Source organism: Mya arenaria, chromosome 10 (assembly GCF_026914265.1).
Source record: "Mya arenaria isolate MELC-2E11 chromosome 10, ASM2691426v1".
NCBI classification, from domain to species: Eukaryota; Metazoa; Mollusca; class Bivalvia; order Myida; family Myidae; genus Mya; species Mya arenaria.
This window is the reverse complement of record NC_069131.1, coordinates 37,301,952-37,315,418: the sequence shown is the minus strand read 5'-3', so window position 1 is coordinate 37,315,418 and position 13,467 is coordinate 37,301,952. Positions and strand designations below refer to the sequence as shown.

Sequence of the window (13,467 nt, the reverse complement as noted above, 5' to 3'; positions counted from 1 at the left end):
GCGATTGCGTTATTCTAATTGGACGATACATAATCAAGGTACTGTCGCTTTATGAAAAATGAGTTTTTCGGGAGTTTTCCAAATAATTGTGATATGTTCTAATGTCAGTATTGGTTAAAAAATCAGCTGATTCTGTGACAAAAACTAAAAATTGTCAAAACTATCATTCTGTGAGAGTGCAGCTTTAAGGCGACAGTTTCAGTCAGCTGCGGTTAAGCATAGCAAAGCTACCTTAAACAAGACGAAATCTTAAACAAATTCACGACTTGCCTTTTAAGTGATACAAGACCATAGGCCATGTATAAACAATGAACTTAGCGTTGATTGAAAAGTGTGCATTTATCAAAAAAAGCCTTAAATGATATTTTAAGATATCGTTGAGTGTATTGAAATATTTGCTGTATACTGTATTTTGCAAATTTGAAAAGCTACATATTTTATACCTGTAGTTGATACGCGAATTTTAGTTTCATCAATAAACTCCACATCGAGGGGCGAAAGCGAAAAGGTTCTACATTTTTCTTTATTTAATGTCACTTAGAACCTTTTCGCATAAATCCATCGATATGTACAGAACATTTCACAATAATGTTATACATACTGAGTACAGTACCATTCGAATGTGAGTTTAACCTTGTATACACATAGGTCAATATAGTCCATAATTATGAAGTGAGTTTAAAAACAACCCGTAAAACTCAGCATAATAATGGAGTGACTTTTATAAAACGACCCGTAAAACTCGGCATAACTTGAAATGGAGTGAGTTTTAAAGTCAGGTAAATGATGGAAGTTAATTCTAAATTAACCCTTAAAGCTTTAAACGCATTATCATTGAAACATAATCTATAACGTTTAAAATCTTACCTTCTAGATTTCCTACCTCCGACCTCGCCTGCCATATATTAAAGTTGACAAAATTTAAATCTCACCGAGTTGAACAATTCCTTTATCAAAAAGGAAGAAACAAATCCTTTCCTATCACGAAAGATAGGTTTTTGTCCAATATCAGATACACTTTAAATCAACCGTTCAACATTTGTAGCATTGTTTATATTCAAAATACTATTGACAATTGAGTTTTTTTATAATTTCTTAAGTTACAGAATTAACCAGAGCGGAATATTTAGCGAAAAATTAACTTTAAACTGTGTTTTAAGTTTAACACGGTAAAGACAAGATCGGTATTACATACCTGATAAGATAAAAGAAAAAAACGTGACCTGTAACAGTGAAGTACGGAAGCGTATGTCGTACATACAGTGAATGTTGTTATGTAGAGCTGTCGGTTTGTTATGAAAGCGTTTATCATATAAACTGGTGATTTGGTCAGGAAGCCTAGTACTGATGATGTGGCCATGTAGTGTATTCGGCTTAGTATGGAAGCGTATATCGTATATACTGATGATGTGGTCATGTAGTCTACTCGGTTTGTTATGAAAGCGTATATCGTATATACTTATTAGGTGATCATGTCGTCTAGTCGGCTTGTTATGGAAGCGTTTACCGTATATACTGATTAAGTGATCATGTAGACTAGTCGGCTTGTTATGGAAGCGTTTATCGTATATACTGATGATGTGTTCATGTAGTCTAGTCGGCTTGTTATGGAAGCGTATACCGTATATACTGATGATGTGATCATGTAGTCTAGTCGGCTTGTTATGGAAGCGTATACCGTATATACTGATGATGTGATCATGTAGACTAGTCGGCTTGTTATGGAAGCGTATACCGTATATACTGATGTTGTGTTCATGCAGTCTAGTCGGCTTGTTATGGAAGCGTTTATCGTATATACTGATGATGTGTTCATGTAGACTAGTCGGCTTGTTATGGAAGCGTATACCGTATATACTGATGATGTGTTCGTGTAGTCTAGTCGGCTTGTTATGGAAGCGTATACCGTATATACTGATGATGTGTTCATGTAGTCTAGTCGGCTTGTTATGGAAGCGTATACCGTATATACTGATGATGTGTTCATATAGTCTAGTCGGCTTGTTATGGAAGCGTATACCGTATATACTGATGATGTGTTCATGTAGTCTAGTCGGCTTGTTATGAAAGCGTTTATGGTATATGCTGATGATGTGGTCATGTAGTCTAGTCGGCTTGTTATGAAGGCGTTCATGGTATATACTGATGATGTGGTCATGTAGTCTAGTCGGCTTGTTATGGAAGCGTTTATCGTATATACTGATGATGTGGTCATGTAGTTTAGTCGGCTTGTTATGGAAGCGTTTATGGTATATACTGATGATGTGATCATGTTGTTTAGTCGGTTTGTTATGGAAGCGTATACCGTATATACTGATGATGTGGTCATGTAGTCTAGTCGGCTTGTTATGGAAGCGTATATCGTATATACTGATGATGTGGTCATGTAGTCTAATCGGCTTGTTATGGAAGCGTATATCGTATATACTGATGATGTGGTCATGTAGTCTAGTCGGCTTGTTATGGAAGCGTATATCGTATATACTGATGATGTGGTCATGTAGTCTTGTCGGCTTGTTATGGAAGCGTTTATCGTATATACTGATGATGTGGTCATGTAGTTTAGTCGGCTTGTTATGGAAGCGTTTATGGTATATACTGATGATGTGATCATGTAGTTTAGTCGGCTTGTTATGGAAGCGTATACCGTATATACTGATGATGTGGTCATGTAGTTCATTCAGCTTGTTATGAAAGCGTTTATCGTATATACTGAAGATGAGGTCATGTAGTGTTGTCAGCTTGTTATGGAAGCGTATACCGTATATACTGATGATGTGGTCATGTAGTCTACTCGGTTTATTATGGAAGCGTATATCGTATATACTGAGGATGAGATCATGTAGTCTACTTGGTTTGTTATGGAAGCGTATATCGTATTTACTGATGATGTGTTCATGTAGTCTACTCGGTTTGTTATGAAAGCGTATATCGTATATACTGATGATGTGGTCGTGTAGTCTAGTCGGCTTGTTATGGAAGCGTTTATGGTATATACTGATGGTGTGGTCATGTAGTCTAGTCGGCTTGTTATGAAAGCGTTTATCGTATATACTGATGATGTGTTCGTGTAGACTAGTCGGCTTGTTGTGGAAGCGTATACCGTATATACTGATGATGTGTTCGTGTAGTCTAGTCGGCTTGTTATGGAAGCGTATACCGTATATACTGATGATGTGTTCATGTAGTCTAGTCGGCTTGTTATGGAAGGGTATACCGTATATACTGATGATGTGGTCATGTAGCCTAGTCGGCTTGTTATGCAAGCGTATACCGTATATACTGATGATGTGGTCATGTAGTCTAGTCGGCTTGTTATGGAAACGTTCATGGTATATACTGATGATGTGGTCATGTAGTCTAGTCGGCTTGTTATGGAAGCGTTCATGGTATATACTGATGATGTGGTCATGTAGTCTAGTCGGCTTGTTATGGAAGCGTATATCGTATATACTGATGATGTGATCATGTAGTCTAGTCGGCTTGTTATGGAAGCGTATACCGTATATACTGATGATGTGATCATGTAGTCTACTTGGTTTGTTATGGAAGCGTATATCGTATATACTGATGATGTGGTCATGTAGTCTACTCGGTTTGTTATGGAAGCGTATATCGTATATACTGATGATGTGGTCATGTAGTCTACTCGGTTTGTTATGGAAGCGTATATCGTATATACTGATGATGTGGTCATGTAGTCTAGTCGGCTTGTTATGAAAGCGTTTATGGTATATACTGATGGTGTGGTCATGTAGTCTAGTCGGCTTGTTATGAAAGCGTTTATCGTATATACTGATGTGGTCATATAGTCTAGTCGCCTTGTTATGGAAGCGTTTATCGTATATACTGATGATGTGGTCATGTTGTCTAGTCGGCTTGTTATGGAAGCGTTTATCGTATATACTGATGATGTGTTCATGTTGTCTAGTCGGCTTGTTATGGAAGCGTATACCGTATATACTGATGATGTGTTCATGTAGTCTAGTCGGCTTGTTATGGAAGCGTATACCGTATATACTGAAAAAGTGATCATGTAGACTAGTCGGCTTGTAATGGAAGCGTTTATCGTATAAACTGATGATGTGTTCATGTAGTCTAGTCGGCTTGTTATGGAAGCGTATACCGTATATACTGATTAAGTGATCATGTAGACTAGTCGGCTTGTTATGGAAGCGTTTATCGTAGATACTGATGATGTGTTCATGCAGTCTAGTCGGCTTGTTATGGAAGCGTATACCGTATATACTGATTAAGTGATCATGTAGACTGGTCGGCTTGTTATGGAAGCGTTTATTGTATAAACTGATGATGTGTTCATGCAGTCTTGTCGGCTTGTTATGGAAGCGTTTACCGTATATACTGATTAAGTGATTATGTCGTCTAGTCGGCTTGTTATGGAAGCGTATATCGTATGTACTGATGGTGTGGTCATGTAGTCTAGTCAGCTTGTTATGGAAGCGTATATCGTATATACTGATGGTGTGGTCATGTCGTCTAGTCGGCTTGTTATGGAAGCGTATATCGTATATACTGATGGTGTGGTCATGTAGTCTAGTTGGCTTGTTATGGAAGCGTTTATCGTATATACTGATGATGTGTTCATGCAGTCTAGTCGGCTTGTTATGGAAGCGTATATCGTATATACTGATGGTGTGTTGATGTCTTCTAGTCGGCTTGTTATGGAAGCGTATACCGTTCATTTTGATGATGTTGTCGTGAAGTCTAGTCGGCTTTTTATGGAAGCGTATATCGTATATACTGATGATGTGATCATGTTGTCTAGTCGGCTTGTTATGGAAGCGTATATCGTATATACTGATGATGTGGTCATGTAGTCTAGTCGGCTTGTTATAAAAGCGTATACCGTATATACTGATGATGTGGTCATGTAGACTAGTTGGCTTGTTACGGAAGCGTATATCGTATATACTGATGATGGGGTCATGTAGACTAGTTGGCTTGTTATGGAAGCGTATACCGTATATACTGATTATATGGTTAATTTACTCTAATAGGCTTTTTATGGGAACGTATATTGTATATACTGATTGCGTGGTCATGTAGACTTGTCGGCTTGTTTTGGAAGCGTATACCGTATACACTGATTATCTGGTCATGTAGTCTAATCGGCTTGTTATGGAAGCGTATACCGTATATACTGATGATATGGTCATGTAGTCTTGTCGGCTATTTATTGAAGCGTATACTGTATATACTGATGATGTGGTGATGTAGTGTTGTCGGCTTGTTATGAAAGCGTATATCGTATATACTGATGATATGGTCATGTAGTCTAACTGGCTTTTTATGAAAGCGTATACCGTATATACTGATGATGTGGTCATGTTTTGTTGTCGGTTGTTATGAAAGCGTATGAAGTTTATTCTGATGACGTGGTAATGTAGACTAGTTGGCTTGTTACAGATGCGTATACACTGATGGTGTGATCATGAAGTGAAGTCGGCTTGTTATGAAAGCGTATATCGTATATACTGATGATGTGGCCATGTAGTCTTGTCGGCTTGTTATGGAAGCGTATATCGTATATACTGATGATGTGGTCATGTAGACTAGACGGCTTGATATGGAAGCGTATATCGTATATACTGATGATGCTGTCATGAAGTCTTGTCGGCTTGTTATGGAATCGTATACCGTATATACTGATGATGTGGTCATGTAGACTAGACGGCTTGATATGGAAGCGTATATCGAATAAACTGATGATGTGGCCAGGAAGTCTAGTAGGCTTGATATGATAGCGTTCGTCGTACATACTGATGATGTGGTCATGTAGTCTTGTCGGCTAGATATGGAAGCATTTACCGTATATACTGATGATGTGGTCATGTAGTCTTGTCGGCTAGTTATGTAAGCTTATACAGTATATACTGATGATGTGGTCATGTAGTCTTGTCGGCTTGTTATGGAAGCATATACCGTATATACTGATGATGTGGTCATATAGTCTTGTCGGCTAGTTATGGAAGCGTATACTGTGTATACTGATGATGTGGCCATGTAGTCTTGTCGGCTAGTTATGGAAGCGTATACCGTATATACTGATGATGTGGTCATGTAGTTCATTCAGCTTGTTATGAAAGCGTTTATCGTATATACTGATGATGAGGTCATGTAGTGTTGTCAGCTTGTTATGGAAGCGTTTACAGTACATACTGATGATGTGGTCATGAAGTCTAGTCGGCTTGTTATGGAAACGTATATCGTATATACTGATGCTGTGGTCATGTAGTCTAGTCGGCTTGTTATGGAAGCGTATATCGTATATACTGATGGTGTTGTCATGTAGTCTAGTCGGCTTGTTATGGAAGCGTATATCGTAAATACTGATGATGTGGTAATGCAGTGTAGTCGGCTTTTTATGGAAGCGTATATCATAATTATATACTGATGATGTGGTCATGTTGTCTAGTCGGATTGTTATGGAAGCGACTATCGTATATATTGAGTATGTGATCAGTATATTCGATGTTTACTGCCATATAAAGTATATATTATATACACCTACATAACAAACCGACTAGACCATCAGTAAATACAACATACGCTTCGTTAACCAACCGATTAGAATTCATGACAGCCTTTATCAGTATAAACGATTTATACTTGTATATGATATCACATACTCGACGATAAATTTATAAAATGTGACTTTTGAAATCACACGATGGTGTAACTAGAGCCGGTCTTAAGCCATAGTTAGACATACAATTTAGTATATTAAAAAGGATATGGATCAATAAAATCGTAAACAAAAATATCGAGTAACCAGAACGGACCTCCTTTTTGACATTATATACATTATATACAGAATTTAGACACAGTGGCTTGATGATAAAGGCTCATTTAAGTCATAATAACTCATTCCAACTAGCCAAAATTATATTTTACACATACCTGAACATGTATATCATCAATATAATACATTGCTTTAAACATAAAATGAAATTTGACAAAATTCAAAAGTACCCTATACTGTAATATGAAACTAAGGCTTGATTACGACTTGTTTACGACTCAAAATGATTCATCATCATCATTCAAGGTTACGATCACTTTCTACACTTTGCGCACCCCAGTATGATAAAACGCGAGATAACAATGTTGACATTAAGTAATAAACATTTACATATATTGAAAACAAGAAAAGAAATGCACGTAAGTGAAAATGAAATCGCGCATCATTTTTATCGATATGGAGGGTTGTTTGTTCTTTTAAAGTGACACTCTTTTTCAAAATCAATACGTACACATATATAACAAACATTAATTTTGAGTGATAAATCTTTACATGCTTACTAAATAACACTTTTTTTGAACATATTAATAACTGATAACAAGATTATGACCATGTATTTAAAAGCTGAAAACGCAAAAATATTAAATTATTGGTGAATGCTTAAAGATTTACTGTGATCTACTATCGTCTCATAAGGTAGAAATACCTTCTTTTGTGCACCTTTCTTTCAAATTAAACTCGATATCCTTCATAAGAATCGTTGTTTTCGACATTTATTCACCCTTTTTGGTATATTTATTGTATGAATTGTAATAAATCTGATTTGGGAGTAGGAGTGCATCTTTAACAATCCATAGCTCGATGCGTAGCTCAAATCCTTTTTTCTAAAATAAAGCATAATTCAAGTGAGTTTCTCCACGAGTTTCAAGTCCTTTATATACATGTATTGATCGGGAATTTCCATAAGGGCGGCGAGCGCCACAGACGCCTGTGGGTTCCGAGCGCATTGCTTTACTTTGTGGAAGTTCACAAACTGAAAGTTATCAAATATCCTCTCCGGAAGTAGGTCATCAAAGTCGTTCATGGCGTCCCATGGACCGTCCCCGACTCCTACGACAACGATGGAAAGGGGGAAGTTGGATGCAGTGACGATGGAGGCGACTGTTTCCGCTTGGCATGCTAGCTGCCCTGTCGTTGCTATCACAAGGATGTGGTACTAAACATGGAAAAGTTTAAACGATAAGAGTGGTTAAGTTGTATATGGGTTGTGAGTTCGACTCCTATCAGATCAAGTATCACCTTTACTTTTTTATTGTGCAATTATGTTTAAATACCAACAAGCTTGTCTTGACATGCGATAAACAAACATTGAGTTGTAATAGAAAGAACTAACGCCATAACTGCTTCTTCAATCTTAATCAAGGTATAATAAACTCGGAACTCCTCGGCGATTTCCCATCGAAAATAACCTCGGATGTATATGGACGGTTTACAATGACAGAAATTACATTTTAACTACGCTACAAGTAGATCGCGTAGTTATTCTAATTAAGCAGTGAAACGCAATGAATTTACTTTTGGGAATCTTAATTATTAATGCAATAATTGACTTCATTGGCAATCATTTTAAACTCAAATATACAACATACATGTTAAAACACGACAATAATGCAATACTATTATTCTAAAATTTACGAACTACTTCTTCTTCTGTTGACCGTTACACTTGTTTAAAGTTAGATGACGTCATACTGTCGAAGTGTCGTCATATGTTTTAACGTGATGTTTTGACGTTTATTATTCAGACGGAGTGGTGAATTGTGAATAATTTTCAGAAAACGTCAATTTCAAAGTGCTCCGTGAAGCGCTGCATGGGTTGTATTGACAACCATTTCCCTCCTTAGTATTTGATTATATAACTCTATTTTTCAAAGGGAAACTTGTAAATAGTCTATGTACACAGCTATTATTGTTTGTTGATTTATATTAAAAACTGTGAGATATAGACATAGTCTCAAAACTTTCCGGACATCCCTCGTACTGATGAACCAGCATACATCCGAGGTTGTTATCGATGGAAAATGACCGAGGAGTTCCGAATGGTTGATATATAATATAATATAACCGTTCGCTTTGGAAACCTTCTACCTTTTTGGTGTTCTTTACGATGTGTACTGCCTCGTCAATGAGAGGCGCAAGGTTTGTAGGTCCCCCCAGCTTCAGACCCGGAGTCACGTGATTGTACACGTCCATCACCTCCATAAATCCATCACAGTCGTTCTGCAACATAGACACGGGGAGTGTTATGTTTACATTAGTAGAGGTTATACAATACCTAAACAGTCGAACCTCGTTGAAACATAGACACGGGGAATGGTATGTTTACATAAGTAGAGGTTATACAATACCTATACAGTCGAACCTCGTTGAAACATTGACACGGGGAATGGTATGTTTACATAAGTAGAGGTTATACAATACCTATACAGTCGAACCTCGTTGAAACATAGACACGGGGAATGTTATGTTTACATTAGTAGAGGTTATACAATACCTATACAGTCGAACCTCGTTGAAACATTGACACGGGGAATGGTATGTTTACATAAGTAGAGGTTATACAATACCTATACAGTCAAACCCGGTCCCGATTTCTTGAAACTTCTTATGTCTCTTATAGCAGGATTAAGCTAAACTCACTATTTTTGGTTTACAATAAATTGCGTCATATTCACTTCTTTGGGAATTTTTATACTCATACTTTTACATAGGAATTATCATTACGAAAACACATTAAACTATTTTTCATTTATCAAGATACAATTTAAGTATGTATTTTAGCTAATTGAAATAAGCTACTCAAGCCTGTCAAGCTTAAGAAGTTTCGAGAAATAGGGGCCTGGGGACTGGTGAAATAACTCGAGCCTCGGAGGATTTCGAGCCAAACGGAAATACTTACCTTCAGTATAAAAAAATAGGTCCTAAACATCCAGTTCGAGCCAACGCAGCATTCGAGCCAAGCCAGTTCGAGCCAATGAGGCAATCGAGCCAAGCCACTTCGAGCCAACAAGGCAATTGAGCCAAGTCAGTTCGAGCCAATGAAGCAATCGAGCCAAGTCTGTTCTAGGCAACGAGGCAATCGAGCCAAGCCAGTTAGAGCCAATGAGGAAAAATTGAGTAAGCCAGATTGAGCCAATGCAGCAATCGAGCGAAGCCAGTTCGAGCCAATGAGGCAATCGAACCAAGCCAGTTCGAGCCAATGAGGCAATCGATCCAAGCCAGTTCGAGCAAACGAGGCAATCGTACCAAGCTAGTTCGAGTCAATGAGGTAATCGAGCCAAGCCAGTTCGAACCAACTGGGTTCGACTGTATATATATATAGGTTAAGATCGGAAAGCTATTTATTTGGTATTCTAGTCAAACCGACAGAGCATATATAAGAATAATGTTCAAATGTCTTAATTTAATTGACCCTTTTTCAAAAAAATATAAAAAGGCCACTTAATCAACCAATCACGAATGACAAATGACATTTTGTGCAGTACTGTTTTTTTATTCTTAAAATTTCAATTCACGTATTGCTAGTCTACCGCAAAAGTATGTTGATTTGCAATGCATGCACACCTATTACCTCTGGTTTAAGGGGGAACAACTTCCGGTCAGGTGTGCCCTTGTCCCCGAAGCCGTAGGCTGGGATGATGCCATCATCGTCTAGCGGTTCCAGAGTTTCACCCAAAACACAGATCACCTGCAATAATCATCAGCAATGCCTTGAAAGATCGTATGCAATCCCCATGTAAAAATTGAAATTAAGTAATACAGCAACAACTGTTATCATTATTGGTAACTGGAACAAGCAAATACACTTCATAGAATGTGTCTTCGATTCGTACTGATCGCCTTAAAAATAGAATGTGTCTTCGATCCGAACTGATCGCCTCCAAAATAGAATGTTATTTCGATCCGTACTGATAGCCTAAAAAGAATGTGTCTTTGATCCGTACTGATAGCCATAAAAAATAATGTGTCTTCGGCCCGTACTGATCGCCTCAAAATAGAATGTGTTTTCGACCCGTTGGTGGGAACTTGGTATTATGCTTCTAAAATGAAAGCGAACGGTGTATTTTTATAAACGATGTTCCATTAATACAATCAAGCCTTTTTTTAAAGTATTAGATTTACATATATCTTTTTAACGCGTGACAGAGGAAGACTATAACGAATAACAACATGTAGCGATAGTGTAAACATTCAGGAATTAAATTGAATTCCGGTAGATCTATATTTACGAGAATTTGAAGTTGTTCCGGTGGTTACATTTGAATCCCCAAACTTCACATACCATACTAACGTACATCCTGGTACAGATTGTTGTTCTCCTTGACCGTATGTAGTCAGTAACCGCTGAATTTATTCTTACCCTGGGTATCGTTACACTTAAAACTTTGTAATGAATGAGATGTTAATTTTTTTTTCAATCGATTAGCCACTCATTTTTTTATCCCCTAATGTAAAGTCAATATTATTAAGCATTACCGTACATAGTTTTATGCGTGATCTCGTATTAACGTTATCAGAGAAAGCAAAATTGTTATGTTCTGTTTTTAATGATCGAGGCATATTTTTTTTTTTTAAATATGCCCAACCGCGACCTAAGGGACAGGGCGCTGGTTGTCATCCACCATTTAATGACTTTACTGGGAGTATATCTCTTCAATGAATGATAGAACATGGTTGTAGAACCCTATTCAACTTTCACCACCTTTAACAAACGACCTCCGAGAGATACAAGGCGGAGCAGCAGTTAGTTAACAACAACTAACTTACTTCGTTACAAATTTACTTACTTACGCACCAACTCACTCACTCACTCACTCACTCACTCACTCACTCACTCACTCACTCACTCACTCACTCACTCACTCACACACTCACTCACTCACTCACTCACTCACTCACTCACTCACTCACTCACTCACTCACTCACTCACTCACTCACTCACTCACTCACTCACTCACTCACTCACTCACTCACTCACTCACTCACTCACTCACTCACTCACTCACTCACTCACTCACTCACTCACTCACTCACTCATCATACCATGATAATGTTTTAAATTAAATTGCTGACTTAGACTCTTTCTGTTATCATATTCTCTATTTTTAAAGGATACAACGTAGCTGGATCATGAATATAATTGCCATAGCTTTAAGTGAGATAGTTTTATAAAGCGCATATCATAAGGCGTCTAAATGACTAACCTATGAATATCATCCGCCATGTTTGATTTTAAACTCACTCAAATATTGACATTCCCTACCTTATTGAAGTAAACCGACATGCTTATCAGAGGTTAAACTTAAGACGAGGAAGTTTTTACTATCCGAAATTAGATATTGATATGAGCAACCATACCGCCGAAGTACTTGCTTTTACAAGCCTAATAAAATGTCGATTGCGAAATATTACAATACATCGTTTAAAGGCCCGTTCTCGGCTTCGGATCATTTATTTGTTTATATGTACGACTAAAGAAGTGGTGAAGAGGTTGAAACTGAACACTTTTAAGTGACACTCTTATTCAAAGTCAATACATACACATGTATAACAAACATACATTTTGACTAATAAAACTACTTACTAAATAATGTATTTATGGAAAATATTAATTTCAGATAACAAGATTGTAAACATTTTTTAACAGCAGAAAGCGCAAAAAAATTAAAGGATTGGTGAATCCTAAACTATTTACTGTGGTCTACTTTAGTCTCATAAGGTAGAAATACCGTGATTTATGCTTATTTCTTTCAAATTAAACTGGGTATCCTTTATAAGAACCATTGTTTTCGATATTTATTCATCCTTTTTGGAATATTTAAACAATATCATCAATTGTGGTAAATCTTATCTGGAGTGCATCTTTAACTATCGTAGTGTGGTTATGGTGTCGACATAAAAATAATTTTATATAATATTTGAATGTTTACGAAATAAGATGCCTTTTGACAAATTTCAATTTAATTATGAAGTGCTTTTATTTAGGTTCATCTTGATAATAAACACGACAAACTCATTCAGATCAGTAAAATCAAGAAACCGTTAACAAAATCGGGCTTATTAAGCTGCTTGTTACACCCTAAAGAACTGGGGGAGGGCGGGGATACTCAAGCCCCCCCCCTTCTTGGGGCACTGTTACGGCAAAAACATGTTGATAAAAAGGTCGGAAGATTTATTTTATTTATATTTTCTTTATATGGAATTTATTTCATTTTGAAGTGTTCAATCAAAGGAATGTTTTTTTCCGTTAAAAAAAAATATATTTAATGTTTCATAGCTCCATAACTGTAGCTAACGGGGGATTTAAATGGGGGGGGGGTAGATGGGTTTTTTTAACGGGGGGTTTAAATGGGGGGGGGTAAATGTTTTTTTTCAAATGGGGGTAAATGGGGGTATGGGGGGGGGGGGTAAATGGGGGGAAGGTTAAATGGGGTGTTTAAATGTTGTTGTTTTTTTAAATTGGGGGAAGGGTTAAAATGAGGTTTGAAATGGGGGCTTTTAAATGGGGAGGGGTAATTGGGGGGTTGAAATGGGGGGTTTTAAAGGGAGGGTAAATGGGGGTTAAATGGGGGTTTTAAAGGAGGTTTTAAAGGGGGGTTTAAAAGGGGGGTTTTAAAGGGGGGGGGGGTTAAAGGGGAGGTTC

General features: G+C 37.3%; 1 protein-coding gene across 1 annotated transcript; it reads right to left on the bottom strand.

The window, feature by feature from the left end:
- Window positions 1-6,892: 6,892 nt before the first annotated feature.
- Window positions 6,893-12,166, bottom strand: LOC128206500 (uncharacterized). Its single transcript, XM_052909011.1, has 4 exons — window positions 12,088-12,166; window positions 10,395-10,511; window positions 8,912-9,043; window positions 6,893-7,979 (listed from the first exon to the last, which is right to left on the bottom strand). Exons 1-4 carry the CDS (start codon window positions 12,106-12,108, stop codon window positions 7,665-7,667), a joined length of 585 nt encoding a protein of 194 aa, XP_052764971.1. The 5' UTR covers window positions 12,109-12,166; the 3' UTR covers window positions 6,893-7,664.
- Between the last annotated feature and the right edge of the window lie 1,301 nt (window positions 12,167-13,467).